We start from the raw sequence: 22,294 nt of genomic DNA, 5'->3' as shown, positions 1-22,294 counted from the left end.
GCAGTCATTTTTGGGAGCAAGTGTAGTGGGCGAATTAGAGTTGACTTTTGTACTAAGAGCTGTTGTTAACTTTAATGTATTTGTTCCTATCTGTATGATGATTGGAAAAATACAGAAGTGATTCCAGAGCCAGCTCATGTCGAGGCTGCTTTTCCCTGCCGGGGTTTAAACCTTCTGGCCAGGAAACAAGAACTACTAATCCATCTTGACCAGTTTTAAATATGAGAATGTCCAATGCCTTGCAAAAATATTCCTACAATTTGTCATTGTCACATTACAACCACTAACAAACTCAACGTAGTTGGGGTTTGTCTCTAACAGATTTGCATAAGGACTGTAATGTTTGCCCACCCTTCTTTGCAAATTAGCGCAATCACAGTCAAACTGAATAGAGAGCATCTCTGAACATCGATATTCAAGTCTTGTCATTATTTCTGAAGTGCATTTTGGTCTAGACTTTGACAGGGCCAATCTAACACTAGAACATGCATTCATCCTGACCTTTTCACTTCAGTCTCAAAACTGTTGCACCCTCTAGCAGATTACTTCATCTTGAGCTGGAGATTTCTTCAGCGCCACTAGAGCTGCCATTAGCCTCAGATCAATTCCGTCCAGCCACGGTTTGTCAATAGGTGTACAGCCATTTCTTTGCAGGTCACATTTATTGTCATCTTGACTTCAACTCTTCCACAACTTTATATCTGATCCTTGTGGCTGCCACAGATCATCTACAATTATTTTGTAGTTTAAATTAAACCCAACTAGACTTTGTTTACTGATACATGTGCTATAGGCTTCTGAAGGCAAAAGTTTGCATTAGATTTTATTTGGGGGTATCATATTAAAAGTGGATAAATGCACATGCACACGGCTCTTTTAAAAAAAAAAGATCTTTAAAACCTTTAGAAACATACATGATTTTCCTTTGTTGTTGGACAGCCAAATAAAAGCTGATTTAAAGACATTGGAGTTTACAATTAGATGAAAAAAGGTTTCAGGGTAGTGAATACTTTTGCAAGGCAATGCAGCTGGGTAAATTTGATACAAACACTACAGTCAGTGTATATCTCGGTTCCTCCCCCCCAATCATCTGTCACTGTCGTCCTGTCAAGGGAAAGAACGCCTTACTTTCTCTCTGGGACGGTAGTAATGAGACCGTCAGCACAATAAAAAAACATCTGCTCCCACACTGCCTGTTATCATTCATTTCAGCTTCAAAATCCAGTGTGAATAATTAGGTCACTCACAAAGCTATGTGTTTAGTCATCTGTCCGTTTAAACAAATGTCTGAGAAAATACCAATGACTTGTCCTCAGCAGCCATGGGCGAGAGATGAATAATTGTATTTGGTTACAGAGACCACATTACAGGCCCTACATTGGATAGTCTTCACAAAAATCATTTTTAAAAACATTTTCACAGTCTCCATGCCAACCAATACTGGAAATACTGTTTTTTTGTGTGTGTATTACCATGTTTGCACTAGACACCCACAACATAACTTCAACGTAACTTTGCTGTTAACATTTGCAGAGAAAGAGCGTGCACTTACCACATTCTCCTTATTTAAATGCAATGGAAACTCCTTGGAAATGATTGCAGCATATTGCAAAAGAACCTTGTTGATAGTCTGCAGGGATAGAGAAGATATTATAATTACAGTTTGTTTGCTCTCCTGTTACTGAGTTAACAATTACTGCCAATTACAACACTGATATTAAACGCACGACGTAGACGAAACAAATTCGCCCAGATCAATGACAAACTCCTTAACTGTGAGTTACAACTGGCCATAGCAGCAGTGAGGGTCCCCAGAGAGTGAGACGAGGGAGACTGACCTTCGCAAAACGGCACATGAAATGAGCCAGAGCCTGTGGGTTTGGGCATTCCAGCTTCTTGATGATCTCAAAACTCTGGTTTAGTTGAGTGAACACGTCCACCACTGAGCAGGAAAAGAGGGCATGCTCCGAGGTTTGCTGGAACTGAAACAGAGGGAGGGAGAAGGACACAAGTTAAATAAGAAAGAGACAAAAAATGCAAATGTGGCAGGCAGGAAAGGAAAGCAAGGAAACTCATTAAAAGCCAATGGGAAATTTTTAACATATATGAATTCATATATTAAAGCTCATTAAATGCATGAGTCAGAAAATGATCACACATTACAAGCTTTGGCATAAAAGTGGTGGGGATGGGCAACTCATGGGCTGGTGTCCTGAAAAGAGTGCACATATTTAAATGCACAGAAAATTTGCCGGTGACATTATTCGGCTGACTCTACAATTTATCCTCTCAGATTTATCATCAGCTTGCCGTAACACCGAATTACAGCCTACCAGGTTGCACCGACAAAAACACTCCTTGGAATGGAAGGTGTGACCGATTGAAGAAGATGCTTGAAGGTGCTTGAAAATGAAGTCAAGTAGCAACTTGAGCAACAAAAAAAAAAAAAAAAAATCTTCTAGAGAGAAAGCTGTATTTTCTCCAGAAGCATCTTTGCTGTACATCAGGCTGAGTTAAACATCAGCAGACAACATGAAGCCGAAACTCTTACAGGGAAGTTGCTCTCTTTACCCTTTTCAGGAGTCCAATTTTATCTTTAATGGGATGTGTTGGATCTGGAAGTGTTTGGAACCCTCCCAGTTAAAGTAAATCTATCAACTCTACAGGGGAAGCACAGTGACTACGGTTTGCATTACTGAGCGTGCTGCCTGCTCTGATCGCTATCAAAAGACACCGAAGACAGTTTACAAAGCCAACTCTGTAATCATGTTTGCTCTGAAATATTGGTGAAAGCTTGTTTAAGTGCCGAGCTCTGTGATGCTGACTTTGATCAGTGACGATCAGTTAGAGAAACGTTTTGGAAGACCCTTGTATAGTTGCAATAACTGAATAAAAAAGTAACATTGTAAAAAATAAAAGCTAATAAGAGCTTTTTTCACTCAAAAATTATCATGCGCACCTCTGTCATTTATTTTGTAGGGGAAAAAAATCATCTAGTGATACAGTGCACATGGAGGTGTGCAAAAAAAAATTTCTAAGCTATAGTATGTATTTTAAAAAGATATGGTGTAATTATTCTTACTTGGCTTTTATTTAAAGAGACCTTTGTCCCATAATCTAGAGATCTACACTGAATTATTCCATTTTTAGAGATGCAGATCAAGATAGCTAGGCAACGTTTAGCATTGTGTGACACATAGCAGTTTTATTTCATTGAGAAAGTAGAAAAAGTGCTTTGTTGTTATTTCTAGTTCTTAAAGAGAAATCAAAATCGTCTCAATGTGGTATTATTATTTCCATGTTATTTCTGTTGGAAATAGGCTCTTATCAGCACATATCTGATCAGTGTATCCCTAGTTTCTGCTCTAAAAAGCCTGGTTCACATGTTGTATTTCTTCATTCTGTCACCAAGTTCTGCTGACTATACAATCATTTAAAAAAGGAAAAGGCATTTTTAAACAAAGAGCCACATAAAACAAGTAAAATTCCAACCCGTAAGGACTAAAGTTGCGCACCATCTTTCTAAAGCCTTTTTAAGCTGTGTTCAATATTCAGTTTAAAGCCTCAATGCCTTATAACTTCAGTAATTGACATAATGCCATGGATCCAGCTTGACTTGAAAAAAAGAACAGTTAAAAACGCTTTGTGTGTGTTTAAATGCACCAGATACAGAGTAGATATTGACTGATTTTAATAAAAAAAGAACAAAAAGCATATAAATGTGTGGTAATGCATCAATAGATCACACTAGTTTCATGAGACTCTTGCAAATTTCCTGTCCCTTTTTTTCCTTACATCCTTCGGAGCCTTTTCTTCCCTGAAAAACATGTTTGCTTCCTCAATGGTATCAATTTTTAATTGATATATTTCATTTATATTCCTGTCTTGTCAAGTCTCAAGGCGAGAGGTGTTTTTGACTGTGCAAAATTCTCTTTATCCTACCATATCCGCCTCCTCCTCAAAATGTAAATTCAGTCTTAGGAGGCCATCCTTGTTATTAAGAAAGCCGACATAAGTGCCCTGGACAGCTGGATAAAAATAAAAGTTACTTCCTGAGAAATAATTCAGTGCTGGACTCACTCCATCTTTCTTGTCCCTTTCAAGTGCTCCATTGAGGAAATCCATAGCAACCACTTCATTCTCATCCAGCCACTGGATGACGAAGGGGTCGAACCACCTGCAAGACAAGAAGTAGAGTTGGATGTTCTTATCCCTTGTCATGACGAAAGGATCTCTTGCCAGGAGATCTCATGATGTTGATCATTTATTCCAATAAACTATAGGTATGTCTCATGATGCATTATCTCTCCCATACTGTGTAACTTTTTTCCTGGTAGTTTTAAACTATTATAAACTTTTGTGCTTTACGTGTGACACCATGTACTGTATCTATGTTTGCGATTATTATTTTGAAGTAAGACATAAAGTAATTCTATAGCTGCCCTGTGTCAAATGAGTCCGATCCATTTGAAGGCGATGCTGGAGGATTATTTTCCTAAAGCTGCACACCTTCCTATGTCTTTGAAAGGCAAGGCAGATACTCTGTGTAATAGCTAAAGCTACAGAGACCTTTTAAATTGGATTGCCTGTATAGTTAATATGAAAATAGGATTAAGGACTATTTAAAAACTGAATTTACTTGTGGTGTTACTGAAAGCATCTGCTTTGGTGTAAATTGTCAGTTGTGTAAACTAGTTTGTTTCATATAACTTGTTGCGTTTTATTCTGTGTAAACGTCAAGCTGCTGTCTTGTCAGGGACAACCTTGAAACGAGGATTATGAATCTCAGTGGGGAAATTCTGGATATATGAAGGTTAAACGTTAAATCAATTTAAAAAAAAAAAGCTAAAAGATTATGTGAGAGGGATTTTTTGCACAATGGACTCCCTTTAATCATTTGCAGTTCAAAATATGTAATGGCAGGAAGCAATGATAATTCTACATTTAATTATTTAAAAGACAATTTTATATGTATAAAACCTGTATTATTTCTAAAAACAAAAAAAAAAAAGCTTTTTCTTTTTAATCGTATTAGGGGCACCTTAGAATTAGATACACATAAAGACCAAAATATGAGGACTAGTCAAATGTGGACAGAATTAAAGGTATAGTGGATGAACTACTTTTGGTTTTGAGTTACGGGGGCACCACCTTATCTATTGGTTGTCCCACATGCCAAAGATTGTGACACGCTCACCTAACGCCAGGGTGCATGATCGCGCTTTGCTAGTTTCTGCTTGTTGGCTGTGCCTGCGCACTTCTAGTGTTTATGTATCCCATTAGCTTTGGTTTCAGCTGTTCATTGTAGCTCCGCTGCTCTCACCGTATACTTTAAAAATGGCTAAAAGTTGCAAGAAGCAAACTGTCAGATATGTTTATGAAGAGAAGAGGAAGGCCTCAGAAGAAAAAACAAGACCAGACTGTATTTGGGAGAATTTTTTTATGCAATCCCCCTGAGGAGCGAAAGAGCAGGTAAGACAGTCTTGCACATGCGCAGTTAGTCAGAGGAGATTTGAGCGTTTCTTACCAACATTTTTGGAAAAATATTCCAGTATACCTTTAAACAACACCGATTACAGATGTTCTTTTTAAAACATCACTTGTCATTTGTGATGTCTTCAAACTATTTCTGAAAACAACAACATTGGATTTTTTTTTACTTTTTACCCAAATATTGAAAAACTCTTCTCATTCTTGTGAACCCAAAATCATGTATCACCTCCTCTCATGAGCTGGATGTGTAGTCACACTTCAATTTACGACACATTAGATCAAAGTGACTTCAAAGCTGGAGCAATCCATTTAAACTGATTACGTTAAACCAAATGCTAAAAGGATTCAAGCATGGTTTTGATAAATGCCACACTTCTTACGGCTCTTCGTATCGGTATCAGATAGTGGAGAGGTTAGACAGCCAGTTTTCGACAAAGCTAAAGCCCGGATGAGGGAGCAGAACACACGGGAGAGATGTTAGAGTTATAATTATGCAACTTCAGTCCTTCAACTTCAGCATTTCCTTGTAAAGTGGTCATCAGAGCAATGGAGGTTCCCTCAAGAATGCTACCGTCTCAGTCTGCAGCCAACTACCACATATGACAAAACTAATAAAAAAAACAGGTGTGGTGACAGAAAAGGTAAGAGAGACAGATAGACAGAGGAAGAACACCACGTGGGATGGGGCTGCTGTGCCCAATCTGCAGGCTATGCCTGTGGTAGAATCAACACGTAGCGAGACGGTGTTTGAGTGACAGTGTTGGAGACGAGGCGGTGAGTCATTAATCTGATCGACCGGTTGGATGGGAGAGAGCGCAGCAATCCGCTCCTGCATTACACATGTTTACATCACAGCCACCCTTGCTTTACTGCACAAGGTTATGCATGCACAATGAAACACGTGTTTGCTTCAGCTATAAAGGCATCTCATCATCAAAACAGTGAAATGATCACGATGTTTAAAGTCTTGCTGAACTGTAGGGACAGATCACACAAACATGCGAAATGTTTACGGTTTCAATCTAAACTCCAGTTTTAATCTGAATTTTGAACTCATTCATAGCAACAATTTGTTGCTGAATGTTTCTGCTCATGGTAAGCTGCTTTTGAGGAGACTTAAAAATTAATTTTAGGGCAGTTTTGAAAATGTCTTCTAATAACCCAGGCTGCACGAAAGTATCATGCTGAGTTTCTCTGAGGCTCTTTTGAAAGCTTGTAGACACGGTGATAATAAGAATAAAGTTATGTCGCAACAATTAACTCAGTCATGTGTTCAATTCCATCCTTTTTTTCATTGTAGATTTCGATGCTCATCCTTTGAGGATTGTCGAAACATCTGCGGCCATGGAAACACCAGATCATAATTTTTACTGTAATCTGAACAGCAAAAATGTTACTGCCTTTGTAATTGATTAGTTAGTTTTTTTAACTGTTTAATGCATGTTTTTCAACCAACGTCTGACCTCTGTTTCTTATTTTAATGGTTGTTAAAGGAAAAGTAGGCGTTAGCTATAAAAGCGTAGAGACAGCACATTAGAATGGAAAAAGTTAATTGTTAAAACAATGTCTTTTTCCTGCTATAACATTATGTCATTACAATATATTTGTCACATTTAAACAACACATTATGATGTTATAACAATATGCATTTATATCACGTTAAGAGATAAAATATACATTAGTATGCCAATAAGTTATAGAAATACTGTTTTAAAAGACAAATTGATAAACATGTCATATTAAAAGACCTGGCCTCTGTCTTTTGTGAGCGTGCACTTGGCTAGCAATGAACTGCATGATTTAGGGCCCACCAGTATTTAATCCGCAGACAAACAATATGCCAGTTACTGCAGCCAACTACCACATAAGACAAAACTAATAAAAAAAACAGGTGTGGTGACAGAAAAGGTAAGAGAGACAGATAGACAGAGGAAGAACACCACGTGGGATGGGGCTGCTGTGCCCAATCTGCAGGCTATGCCTGTAGATTGGGCACAGCAGCTGTATGTAGTCCATCAAGAAAATCTCAGCATCTTTGCCATTTTAATATTTTCTGTTACAGAGTCAGAGTGAACTTTGGCAGCTGTCCTCCTCCTCTGATCTCAGTTAGGATAATTTTTAATTTAATAGTCATAAAGTCTTATCAAGGGTCTTGGAAAGCCACCAGCCACTCCGTTTACACATTTATCCATCCTCACAGTGCGTTAATTAAGTCATCTTTTATGTAATCACTACATGTTTATGCAACATCTATTCAGGTAATGGACAGACCTACAGATGTCTGTTTTAGAAATTCCAACAACTTCACTCAAACCCACTGGGGTCAACAAGTTTCAGTAAATGCCTCATCACACTTGAATGCAGCTCTGACTGTGTGGTCTCTCTAACTGATCAATGAGAAATTCTGCCAGCTCATAGGGTTTGGAATCATAAAAAACTGTAAATACACTGATGCTCATCACAATGTCATCCAAGTAGCTCAATGAGAGTAAAATCTCACACTGGCTTATTTTGAGTCTTAAACATAACTTTAACAAGTCCTGTGAATGACACTTTTGTATCTACTTTTCCCTAATGTCTTATCAACCTCCTTTATAATATTATAGCTTCAAAACTTATCCAAAGCTACAACTTGTCATGTTATAATGTAAAAGTGTATATCTTTGAACAATATTTCTCATAAAAAGTTGAAGAGTTTATTTTAAATATGATGTCATAAATATGTAAATTGCATTATATGTAGTTAATATTTTGTACAAAACGCTGTCCGAACAGCAGCGATTCTATGCGATCGTTGTCTGAAACTAAAACTCACTGTCTGTCATTTTATGTCAGCTGCGACCCCAAGCAAATGCAGCAAGGTTTTGAAATTCAAACACTATTTTCATGTGCATGACTTGCAAAACAGCCACACATTTTTGTTGATCTAATGGATCTGATTTTCACTAATCACTAATTTCATGAATTCATTTTTCATCCTTTACATTGTGTCATGATTCTGGTCTGGCTGACAGAGAAGATCCTCTGACTCTCCTCATGCAGCTTGCAATCAACTCCATTCCTTTCACCTGCTCCCCTGCCTTTATATACTCAAGCTTTCCAGTCAGCCAGTGCCAGATTATTTTGAAAGCCACAGTGTGAGTAGCAGTCTTTGCCTGGCTAGCCTGTTTCAGACCTCATTCTTGTTTTTTGGATTGAAATTTTGGCAAGGGAAAGTCAAACTACACGGTACATCATACAAATGTGATAAAACACTGAAAACATGCCGCTGTTTTAAATACAGTATCCTTATCAACATTATTACTATTAGAATTATTAGAATTACATTATTAGAATCACACACATTTTTCTCTTCAAAACAACCTGTATTTTTTTCTTTTTTAGTTTTGGTTTACTTTCCGGCAGCTTTAACAGACTAAGCTATGTGCTAGTTCACTTTTGCTTCAGCTTAGCCTTTAACACCATCAACCCAGACATCCTTCACCAACAGCTCATTGAGCTCATAGTGCCGGACTCCACCCGTCAGCAGATCACCAGGTTTATGAAATTCAACAGGTGGGGCTGGGGAAACATCCTCTCCTGCACAGGGACCATCAGCAGCAGTGCCCCCCAGGGCTGTGTACTCGCCACTCCTCCATTTACCCAAATGACTGCACCTTAGCAGACCCGTCTGAAACTCCTGAAGTTTGCAGATGACACTACTGTCATGTGTGTGATCCAGTGAATTGTCTGCATTTCGACAGGTGTTGGATTGGCTGGTCCACTGGTGTGGTCAGAACCACCTGGATCTAAACCCGCTCAAGGCAGTGGTACCTCCCCTTACTATCCTGAACAACGTGATCTGCTGTGGATCACATACAGATTTTAGAACCACGCTCTCTCGGGACTTAAGGTGGTCCTCACACATGGACACTGTTTGGGAGAAAGCCCCGCAGAGACTGTACTTCCTGCAAGATCTCAAGAAATAGAACCTTCCACATGAACAGCTGACTGTCTGTTTTCTGCACACCCATCACTGCTTTTTTTGGCTCAACACAAAACAGGACAGGTACAAACCACAATGAACAATGAAGTCTGGAGAGAAGCTCATCAGGGAAAACTTGTTGTGCAGGTCCAGGATCAAGGAAGAAGACAACTAACAATGCTGCAGAGCCCACACACTCTGGACACAAACTGTTTAGACTTTACAGAGCACTTTTTGCTAAAACCAGCTGCAACACATACAGCTTCTTCCCCCGGTCTATCTCTCTGATGAACACTTATTAGTCAGAGCCCTCAATGGCACCATGTATATTTGCACAAATGCAGCTGTGCTAGTTAAAAAAAATTATATATATACATTTTTGCAAAACAAACTTCTTTTTTATCTCCATTTGTATATGTTTATATCTAAAATGTCTTAATTGAGAGCAATGTAAAACCAAAGTAAAATCCCTTGTTTGTGTGCACATACTTGCCGATTAAAGCTGATTATTAAAACTTATTATGACAAAAATATAAACTTATTGGCCCTTTACTTTTCACAATTTTGCTCAGAAGGTACAGGAAGTTTGTCAATATATCTGTATGCACATGAACACTTACAGAGAATATTCTGGTGGAACATCCTTGAAGGCCGGCAGATCACGGACATACTCATTATGGAACCATTTGACTTTGAAGTGAAGATTCATGTATTCGGTGCTTTTGCATAGGCGATGCTTATCGTGCTCTGTAATGCAGATTAAAAGAGAAGAGAAGAACATTTCAGTATAAACAGGGGTAAACGAAGTTGGTAGAGGTACAAAACATGTTTTTTACCAATGCATCAGAAGCATATGCATTGCATGTGCTGTTCCTTTAACAGCGTTTTAAAAGATTAACAACAGCAGACAGAAACACACACTAGCATTAGGCACAGAGCAGCAGTGGTTGCTTTCATGCCGACATCCTCCGTGGCCCAGTTTTGTAAAGCCTTGAGCTATTAAGGCATGAGAAAATAACACCGAGCTTGTAAATGCGCCCAACTTTCTCTTAACGAATGAAGGCCTTTTTAATAACTGCCAACAAACCGATGCTAAAACAGAGCAGCTCTCAAATCAGCTGACATGTCTGCTGAGTCACTGCAGACATTTCAAAAGAGTTATACATTTGTGAGGAATCCCCCGGAGAGATAATGCATGGCACTAGTGCTCGCGAGGACAGAGGAAATCCAAGAGACAAGAGAGAGCCAGTGAAGAAGAAAGGGTGAGCGGGATGTCAGACAAAAAAGAAAGGACTGAGGGAGAACGTGTACTTTTCAGATCAGATAAAGGCGCTTAGAATAAAGATAAATTGGGACAATAATTGGGAACAATATAAAAAGATAATGGTTGTTTAAAAAACAGAATCAAAGCCTACAATCCACCATTGCAGCACAGATGAGGCAGAATATACAGTGCTGTAAATAAAAGCATTTCTCAACTGATAATTTTATTTATTAAGGGGGCAGGTTATCCAAACAAATAAGGCCATACCTTAAAAAGGTCATCATCATTCCTAATACATGTTAAACTGACTGAACAATTTTTTTTAAAATTTAATAACATTAGTCACACTTAAATAGAATTATTTTGACAACACGAATCAGGCTAACAGATCCTCAAAAAAAACACATCATGACCTAATTTAAAGAAACCCAGGAACATATGTGACACAAAGTCAGTGTTTGAACTTAGTCATGATTCAACATTATGAAGAGATTGGGTAAAATTGTCATCCACAGGGGACTTCCAAGCCAAAACCACTGAAGGCCAAAATTAACACAAAGACCCTTTTTGTAAGAAAATAAATAAAAATAAAACATTTGGATAATTCCAAAGACTTTGGGGAAAATATTTGTTAACTATCAAGAGAAAATGTGGAACTTTTTGAAGTTGTTATATCCTGAGTAAAGCTAAGTAAAAATATCGTATTGACAGTCAAACATGGTGGTGTTAGTGGGATGGTCTTGGGTTGCTTTGCACCTTGACTTTCATCTATGAATGCTCCTCACTTTTGCAGATGATCCTAAAGAATGTCCGGCCTTCAGTTTGGGACTTTAGGTGAAAGCACACCTTAGTTGTGCAGAAAGACAATAATCCAAAGCAATGACAGCAGGTCCATCTCCAAAGGCCTCATAAAATCAAACAAAAAGAAGATTTTGGAGTGACAAAGATTTAAATCTTATTGAGATGCTTGGAAATCGCTGCAGCACTGTAGCTGAAATCACACAATTCAGCAGCTCTGCAATTTGAGTCCAAAATTCCTCCACAGATGCGTGAAGGCAGTTGTTGCTGCCAGAAGACCATGCTGGCTTGGATAGATTTTCACACTTAATAAATGTTTTGTTTTTCTATTCTAATGGAAATTTCAAAACTGTATTTTATATTGACTCAGGTTATCCATGTTTGGTATTAATTTGATGAGCTGAAGCACAGAAGTGGGACAAAAACATTAAAATGGGATACATCTGTAATCTGTTCACAGCACTGCAGATTGAGGATAATTCAGCAAGTTAGCGTCACATACAAAAATAAGTCCAACATGAAAGGGCACGGAGGATGTGCAGCCTCTCAAGAAGCTCTGTGGATCGCTACAACCGTACTTTCACACTTAGAAGCAGAGAAAGTAATTACTGGACAGATTCTCGGGGGTGTGGCAGTAAAAACTGCAGCTGTCCATCTTCTCAGGATCCTGCTTCTCAATCAATAGAGAAACCCTCACAGTATTAATCAATAGATATAAACAGCACCAAATGGGAAGACACAAATGTCATGCCTCTTTAAGCAAAGTCATAGTGGAGTTAAAAAAGCTCGCTTAATGGCTGCTATGCTGGAGGGGCATGTGAGCAAAGTGCACTGGTTTGAAACTACTGTGTTGCAGAGAGAGGATGCGTGAGGATTAAGATACAGTATTTCCATTGCCAGACCAGGCTGCCCAGATGTCAGTATAATTCACAATGGAAAGAAATAAAGGATAGAGTTCCCAAACTCAGATCAGTGGGAGACAAAAATGTTTGATGGGGGGCTTTGAGGCAAAACAGCAGAAGCTTGACTAGAAATATGGATATTTTTTTTTAGAAACTAAATAAAAATTAAAGAGAGGGACCCACACTATGAGGTGATTTGCATTTGAATTGAAGCTTAAGACGAGGGAATAATCCATTTTTTTAAAGCATGGGCACAAAAAGGCATAACAGTAATGTAAATGGTTTCAGCACTTAAATAATACAAAACCCTGCTTGTTTGATATGGCACAGAATATCATTGCTGGATGTTTTATTGTTAACAGAGAAATGGCAGGAGGTGGGATATCTATATTTTCTTCTGGTGCTTTTATCTGACACAGCATCAGTTGGGCTATATTATAGCTTTTATAAATAATTTATTTTTTAATATTTCATTTCTTGGACTGATAATCACAGCACCTTGAAAAAGTAATCAAACTGCTTGGACTTTTTTGCATTTTGTCATATTAAAACCACGAGGTTCAGTGAATTGTAATGGGATTTTATGTCAAAGGAATTGAAAGGATATAGAATTTTCAAAGTAAACAAAGACAAAAAAAAAAACCTGAAAAATGTAGTGTGCCTCTTGTAAATCAGTGGTTCTCAACCTTTTTTGGGCCAGCAACCCCTATGCATTATCCAGATCCCTCAACACCCCCCATCAAATAACATGTAGGCTACTTGCACTGAAAATGTATCATCATCATCATCATCATCATCATCATCATCATCATCATCATCATCATCATCATCCTTATTATTATTAGTAGTAGTAGTATTATTGCTGTTATGATCATTATTGATGTTTCAGTATTTATCATCAAAACTAATTTAAAAAAACACATCACTAAATGAGAAACATATTTATTAGTTTCCCAGGGAATAAAAAGCAGTGTGAATGGAAATTATATTCATAGGGGTTTAACAAAATGCAGCCAATATTAAACATAAAGTAGGCAGATCTAACAACAGCCAATCCGAACGGCTGAACTTTTCAGTTAAAACTCCCAGTAATTCCTTAAACCCAGAGGGTGTCAGGATCAATTTCCACCTGAAATTACATATCTGGTATAAATCAACTACAGAGCCAAAGTTATAAAGTGTAAATGTGCATTTTTGTATTTGTGTGAAGCTAAGGCATTAAAGAATATTTTTCAAGTGGAATAACTATTGCAAATGTCACTATGTCTGATTCATGGGTGATTAAACAATGAAAAAATTCAATTTCCTGAGCCTCGCCTCAATATTTTTCAAAATAAACACGGCAAAACTATATTAAAAACCCTTTTCAAAACATAGGAGACGCCTCAGACTTTGTATATCCGTCTTAAATCTGTTGCACTATAACTGCAACAAATTTGGATTGAATCAGTCCACCCAAAACAGCAGCCAATCAGAAACAACTAGAAATCTAACATTCACATGTTAGTTAAACAACAGCCTTTTTAATGGAGTTTGGTCTAACATTCTGTAGTGTTGTTTTAGAATAAATAAACCTTTTTTGTATTTCATATCTTGTGCTTTCACATTGTCTTTTATTCATAGACGTATTAAAGATGATGACTGATGTCAAGACTTCAGAATTTCACTACAAAATTCATAAAGCTGCAGAGAAACCGTGTCAACTGATATCCCCAGCTGATGGTGTAAATATCCACTTGTTGGGTCATAGGTGTCTGGTTTTAGAATATTTTACTTTTTGTTGTAGGTTTATGTTCACATACTTGCCAACTCTGTACTGCAGTCATGTCAACAAAGCAACTTATATTGAAGAGTATTTTAATGTCCCTCTGGATGCTGGATGCTCTGAGCTTCAGAGATCCACTACTAAAGTTTGTAGAACCTGTTAAGGGGATCCTGCACTATAAATGTTGCCCTCTAAGGAAAAGTCGCAGGAGGAAATGTGGTGTTGAAAGAAAACCAGAAGAAGTCCCATTTAAAGTTTGCAATAAACAATTGAGAGGACAAAGAAATTAGGAAAAAGTTGCTCTGGTCAGATGAGACTTAAATTGGACTTTTGATCTGCATGCAAGATGCTATGGATAAACACATCGTCCTGGCAGTGAAACTTGGTGGTGGGAGCATCAGATGGATGGAGATAAATACAGTTCAATGATAGAGTAATCCCTTTCAGACATGGCAAAAACACCTCAGACTGGGGCAGAAGTTCACCTTCCAACAAGACAAAGAAACTAAAATGCATCCAGAGCTGCTACAATAGGTACAATAGCTGCTACAATATTTATATGAAAGCGTTTTCTTGTGCTAGAAGGACCAGGTCCAAACCCTAATCCTACTAAGAATATGTGGCAAGACTCTCATGCAGCATCACATACACTATCCATCCAGTCTGATTGTGTATTGACTCAGTGGGACTGATAACCAAGTGTCATTTCCCCTCCTCTTCACAGCTATGCACTAATTTCCATTTGTCTAAATAAATGACAAAAGTACTTTGAAGTTTGTGATTGTAGGATGACAGAAAGTGAAATAGTTGAACAGTGGTGAATAGTTTTTTTCACTAGTTTTTTTCATCAGTATGACAAAACAGGTGTTTAGTCATGATGGTCTTTAGTTAACTGGAGGTTCAATGCACTGTAGCCATTAGGAGTATATGAAAACTTAGGACGAACTGAAGAATCACCTAAGCAGAGCCTGTTTGACAACATGAAGTAGACTAAAAGATCTAAAGAAATTCAAGCATTTATAAGTTAAGAACACACTAGCCACTTAATACTCAGAATTAAGCCAACATCTTCAATTGGAGACCTTGTTTCCCAAACAGGCCTCAGTTATGAAAATATGAAATTAAGAAGTAAGTTTCTTCTTTTTAAAATTAGTGCAAAGGAAGGATCCCTGTATCATGGAACAGAATGGGGAATTATGCCTGAGTGGGCTTCCTTTTGGGTACAAAAGGACCTTGACTTTTTATGTCTGCAAACAGCAATAACAACTGATTTCAATGTAATGGACTGATAGCATTTGATGGAGAAAGGTGTCCAATTAATGCCTTAATCTCTGTGTTTACATGAGGTAGGTCAACACACTCCCCCTTCTCCAAGCTCTTTCTGCAAGGTAACTCACCCCTGCGCCCTCGCTCAATGTGCATCATCTTATTTCACTGTTGTGCCAAGGGTTTTCTTTCCCATTTATGTTTAGACAGCATTTTATTCAGAATGCCGACGTCTATTCTTTTGGTAGAGCGCATGCTGCATTTTTGCACAGATCGGGAAGATGAGAAGAGAAGAGGTGTTATCGCAAAATAAAAGGTCAAATGATAGGCATTGGGAAACATGAATTATTTCTATGGGTAAAAGTGTCATTTAACCATGCACCAAAAAGAGAAAAATTGTTAACATTTAAATAAGTAGTGTTACGTGATATTAGGTGAAATAAATGTACGGTGGTACTTTTGTTTTTTTTATCATATTCCTCCTTGATTTGCAGAAATAAAAGCAGCATATTAACAGACAGAAATAAAATTCATAAACCCGACACATACGGCAAAAACATCAAAGCAGGGTTTGAATCCACAGCCTTGTATGCTGACTGTCATTCCTTAATCTCAATAAGTGCTTTGGTGCTTACTCTGATGAATAGCACTCCTGTCACCCTGAGACTCAGAAGAAAATATTTACACATGTGTATTTATTAGTGTACCTGTATCTCATTCAGGGCTGGACTGGGACAAAAAATTGGCCCGGGCATTTTGAGCAGACAGGCCCACCAGGTATTGATGGAAAGACGTTGAAGCCAATAAATGGAAACCAGCTTTCTTGTGACAGTGCTTGCACACTGTCACATTGCTGTATATTTACTTGTCTAATAAACCTAAGCCTGCTCCATCCTCCCAGTCCAGTTATTGTATAAAGGATAGAAACCAAAAGGCTGGTTGGTCTAGTTAACCTCCTGAACAATCTACAAAATATAATGGAATCCTGAAATTTGGATAGAGGAATAGAGGCAAGGGATGATCGTTGAATATTAAAATGTAAAAATGACAGATTGTGAGTGATTAATATTTGTATAGACTATGTCATTATCACATCAATGAAAAGTCACTCTAAACCTCCACAGCAGCAACACTCAAAATATTTCATCAAACATGGAAACCTTTAAGAAGAGAAAGGTGACAGCAGGGGCGGTCCTAGACCAAATTTACCAGGGGGCCAAGGTGGGGCCAGTGTTTTTTCACAGGGGCACAGAACAAAAAATAAATAAATAAAAACAATAAATTGGCAATATTAACTGTGTAATAATATTAAGTGAGCCACTTGTGGCTCTGGAACTGCAGGTTTCAGACCCCTGATCTAGCAGTTGAAAACTTTGCCCCCTGCTCAATACGGCTAAAGCTAAACGTGAAACATATTAAGTTTTAAATTATTTTTAGAGTAAAGCTGTATAGGTAAAAAATAATATTGGTCAAAGTGACCAATCAGTTATGGTTTCTTTGCCATTGCAAATAATTATGAGAAGTTTATTTAACATCATGCTTTTAGTACAGGGGCCATAACAGGGATGGGCCCCTGTCTAGAACCGCCCCTGGGTGACGGACAGAGAAAAGTGAGAAACAATGACACTTGGTGGACTTCCTCAGATGATCACAGTACTGGCATCTTTACTCTAGAAAATAGTTGAATCATGTATTTTATACGGTATGTTGAAACATTCTAGCTTTTAGAAACCTTTGTTTCTAACAGCTAGTTATAAATGCATACACATACATATATATATATATATATATATATATATATATATATATATATATATATTGTATTTATTTATTTTTTAAAAAGGATTCTGGATAATCTTCAGAACAACAGCTCTATTACATTAAAAAAGAAGATGATAAAATGATAAAAGCTAAATTTTTGACCCATTTGTTAGGATGGAGGGCCTGAAAGTTTTTCTTTATTTAAAGGGGGCGCAGCAGAAAACATTTGAAGACCACTGACTTAGAGGAACCCACAGCAGGTTTAAAAAATGAGTGATGTCCTCCCATATAGCACAGTGAGAGATTAAGCCTGGAAGAAAATAGCTTATATAGCTCAGTTTATATGCAAAATACCTCATTCTCATATTTATTCCACTGAGTATCTTACATCACATTAAGATCTATTAACATGCAATCTTCTGTCTCCTCCCTCAAACAGCGCTCCAGTGGTTCAGCCTGGTGTAACGGGATTGAGACAATTTGTTAAGGTTTGCATTCTCTGATAACAATGTCACAAAAAGCTGCAATACAATAATCAGTAATCTAATGGCCAAATTACTGTTCAATAAAAACAAACATAAACCTGGTGGGGGAAAAATACTGTACCAAATGCAATCTCTTTTTCAAGTACAAGTAGGGTGACCCAATACTATACTCGTGACATATCATAGCTAAGACCTAAAGGCTGAGAAATTAGCAAAGGGCCTTAAGAACATTTTACCAAATAGTATTTTCGTTTGAACATGCCCACATTATAAAATGAAGGTAATTCATGTCCACAAGAGTTTGCTGATGAATGATGGGGGAAAAAGAATAAGATAAAAAAAGACAACTAGAGAATAAAGAGGATATTTATGTATAAAAGACAAAAACATTAAATTAGTTTCTTTAAACTAAAAGCAACTTTTATGTTTATGAGCAGCATCACATTTCCTGGCAACTCCTAATCAGATTCAACTTAAATTATGTCTGCAAGTATAGAAAGTTAGTGATGTATAACAGCCTAATCATTGGCTTTACATGAACATATTCGTCCTGCTGAGTTTTAGCTGTTCCTGAGGTAAAAAGTACTGCGTGGTGCACTTATATCAATTAATAAACATTGAAATATATAAACCAATTAAGAGAAGTTAGTGTAACTAGCTAGTATAACATCATACAAACTAAATTGTTAAACAGCCTTAATGTAACTATTGACTGTGTTGAGAACGAGCAAACAACAAAAACTGGATTTATATCTCATGCAGGTGGACTGCAGTTCATCACTGTTTACCTGAAGCTCAGACTTCCCCACCCTCGCTCTGGTGGCCTCTGTGGGTCTCTCCTCCTCCTGCCCCCTTTCCCCTCTTCCACCTGCAGGCGTTTCATCATTTTCTGTGACCCATGACATTCTGGGACTCCATCAGAACAAACCCAGAACCCCTCTAGTGTGCTGACTCGATATGCAATGGACGCAAAACCTCATAACGTGCTTGAGCTCCATATTTACTCTGCTTAAACAGCACTTTGGAACTATACTAAATAGTAGTCGCGTCTGACCCAAGTTGGCTGGCTTTTAAAAGCCCAACTACATACTATAAGCTTTAGTTTGCAAATTTTAATTAAATAACATGGATCTTTAGCCTATACGCAAATTAAGCCGCGGCCGCACATACTTCTACCGTTATTCCTTTTCGAATTAAACTAAGTATTATAAATGATCAAAGCCACTGGAGTGGCAGAATATGATGGGTCGCAAAAGTCGGCGGGCAGCCACCGCTGCCTGCTTCGGGTGCTGCTGCTGAAGTTGATGTTGAAGTTGACATTTGGCAACATCTGTCTGAAGGACTTGCCTCTTTTTAACTAAATTTTTTTGGGGAGTCCTTTTCGATTTTTGCCACTCTCCCTGTTGGTCTCGGTTCTCTTCTCTCTGCATGAGTGATTGACTGACAGAAGTGGCCCAAGATAGATGGGGACATAAACCCTTGGCTGCCATAATTGGTCCAGCCCAGAATCAATTAAATTCAATTCAATCAATTAAATTTCAAGAAAATTGTACATACTTATTGTCCGCTTTTTGGAGTGTATCCTGATCAGATACCAGAACCATCTCAAGTGACTCATTTTGATGCAGAAGAGCAGTTTTTCTGTTTAGAAAACTTGTTTTCCTTCAGGGTTTTTTTTATTAAAGAAACTTATAAACCCAACAGAACTGTATTTATTTATGTAATTGCATACCGTTCTTTGGGCCAGATGATGTATCTCTTCACCCCATCGCAAACAAAAAGGCCAGGAACTCTACAGAGAAAGCTCATTTCTGTAAAAAAGAGATTTGATTTTCTAGTACAGTTCTGTTTTTCTTTTTTCAACATATCAAAGTAGCACCCACATTATTGCTATGAGGCTCCAATCCTTCTGTCCATTGCCCACTCCCTTCTTCCTTCACTCTAGAACAAAACACCAATACCTTGAACTTCTTTGCTTGAGGCAAAGACTGACCCCCAAACCATTTTCGGTTAAGAAACTTGGCCTCAGATTTAGTGGAGATGACTCTTATCCTGACCACCTCACATCTGGGTGCAAACCATCCCAGCAGCACAATATTATTAGTAAAAAGCAAAGGAGATGTCTCTAGATTCCCAAGCTAGTCACCTCCTCTCCACAACTACAGTTTGAAATTCCATCTCTGAACCCCACAAACAGGATAGGTAAAAAAGTAGCAGCACTGGCAGAGTCCAATACACACTAGAAAGCAGCTATGCATACTGTTTAAACTGTGGACACACCTCTTGGATTGGTTATGCAAAAAGAAAAGATCTGTCCTGAAAAATATTCAGTCCTGAAAAGGGTCTTTCACAACACATACTCTTATAGCAGCCCCCACAAAATGCCTCAGAGGACAACATCCTAAGTTTTTCCAGATCCAAAATGAACTGCCCAGCAGTACAGAAAAAGGAAACATGTTGTCTTCAGTTCCACCACCGAGACAAAAGACGCAGATAGTCCTGAACCCAAGAGTCAACTATTACTAAGGGCCCACATTCAAACATATTCGAGGACGTTTTTTTTTTTAATTGTAGTAGTGTGTATATATAGTCATACTGAATAAATTAAAATATGCATTTATAAGAGGCTAGCCTGTCATATTAAAATTATCTTTTGAAAAAAAATAGCTACAACTTTAAAGCCAGTATTAAACAAACGTTTCATTAAGCCCCCATTTTTGTATGGAAAAATTTGCTTTTTTATTATGCAATATTCTTATCGTAAATGCTGTGTTTTTATTACCAGGAGGTGGAAAAAAACACAATTAACAGAAATACAGGCTTTAAAACATCATCAGCCTGTGTTCATCTAGATAATGTTTCCCTTACTGAATTGAGTTAGTGAAATAAATGAACATCTCAATAATTTTCAAATTCATTGAATATAACTGTATATACTAAAGCAGGTTAAATATTTAATAAATATTAAATATTTAAAGATTGATGTTTATATGCTCATATTTGAAGGTAAAGTCTTAAGATGATTTGGCTTTGCTACCAAAAGTACAGTTGAGCCTAAAATTATTCATATTTCTGGCAGGTTTAAAATTAAAGCTATCTTTTAATTTGACCAAGATGTTTCTTCTCGCTGGGAGTAATAATGTTTTAAAGTGGCTGTGCCAGTGTTCCAAGCTTGGATCTGATAGAGGGTCCGTGAAGGAAACTAAAGATTAAATCTAACTCTGCCAGGGGTCTGAATAATTTAGGACTTACCTGAAAGCTAAATCTTGACCCTCAATAATGAACAACATGGATAACACAAAGTCTGTGGAACATATAACTCACTAAAGTAACCTTTATTAATTCCATTTTATAGGAAAACATTGCGCTGACTGCAGTAATAGTTCTACTAATCATTAGAAGAGACACGATAAACATAATTTAACAATGAAGCCAAGCTACAATCTGCATATAACAGCCAAATAAAGCTATAACAATATCATTCACTGTGAATTCATGTTCTTTAAAAAAAATAGCAAGCACTAGTGAATTCCCCTGCTTCTATCAGCATCTAACCTTTGTGGCCAAAGTAGTTTTGTGGGCTGAAATTCCCAGGGTTTCACCTGGATTTACTGGTTCAGTGTGTGTCACTGAGGGAGCAGGTGGCTTAAACCTTTAGAATATGAGTCCAGATTGTTTCAGTGGAGAGGACATGTGGTTATGCGGCTGCAGAGAATGTGCAATACAGTACCTGCACGGAGGGATCCACTCAGGCCGTGTCACTTTAATAAGCGAGCTTGCACTGAGGCGCAACTTTCGTATGTGAAGATTGGACACACATAGCATCACACACACACACACACACACACACACACACACACACACACACACACAGCATCACATTTTGTCAACCTTTCTGCAGCGGGTTCTGACTCCACACACCCTCATTCTATCACCTAAACATAGATCTGTATATATTCATCTCAGTAAAGGACGCACATGGAGATCAGGTCACAAACAGAAAATTAGACAATCAGTATGAGTTTTTTTTATTTTATTTTTTTGCAGCTTTATGTGACTTTTTTCACAGAAAAATAATAGAAATATATACAGATCAGGCATAACATTATTACCCGTAAAGTGAATAAAATTTTGTATCTCTTCATCATGGTACCCATTAGTAGGTATGAAACAGTAGGAACCACGTGTAAATCATGTCTTCAAAGCTGTGTAAGTTTTGCCAAATTGGGATGGTTAGAAGATCAAAAACTACAGCTCTGTGGGGTGTTCAATCTGCAGCGGTCATCATCTATCAAAGATGGCCTAAGTGAGCAACAGTTGGGAACCCGACGGAGTCATGGTTGGCCAGAGTTCATTGATGTTTAAGGGGTAGGAAGGTTGTCACATTTGGTCCAAACCAACAGATAGGCTACTGCAAGTCAAACTACAAGTTACTGCTGATTCTGATCGAAAGGTGTCAAAAGACAAAGTGTATTGCAATTTGTTGGTTGTGAAGTTGCATAGTTACAGACGAGCACACACACTGAACAATGCTCTACTGGGAAACCTTCGGTCCTCTCATTACATGGATAGCACTTTGACATGTATCACCTCACT

General features: G+C 37.8%; 1 protein-coding gene across 3 annotated transcripts in view; it reads right to left on the bottom strand.

Annotated features, from left to right (window-relative positions):
* Positions 1–22,294, bottom strand: part of LOC105916397 (protein unc-13 homolog C) — a 181,036-nt gene that overhangs the window by 32,583 nt on the left and 126,159 nt on the right. For all 3 annotated transcript variants that reach the window (XM_021309664.2, XM_036136264.1, XM_036136263.1), the window contains 4 exons: positions 10,078–10,204; positions 4,081–4,177; positions 1,839–1,982; positions 1,553–1,630 (listed from right to left, as the gene is read on the bottom strand). In XM_021309664.2, the coding sequence (XP_021165339.2) occupies positions 1,553–1,630; positions 1,839–1,982; positions 4,081–4,177; positions 10,078–10,204 (446 nt within the window). The remainder of the gene's footprint in view (positions 1–1,552; positions 1,631–1,838; positions 1,983–4,080; positions 4,178–10,077; positions 10,205–22,294) is intronic.

The sequence above is a fragment of the Fundulus heteroclitus genome, chromosome 4 (assembly GCF_011125445.2).
Source record: "Fundulus heteroclitus isolate FHET01 chromosome 4, MU-UCD_Fhet_4.1, whole genome shotgun sequence".
NCBI lineage: Eukaryota > Metazoa > Chordata > Actinopteri > Cyprinodontiformes > Fundulidae > Fundulus > Fundulus heteroclitus.
This window is presented reverse-complemented; position numbering and strand designations above follow the sequence as displayed.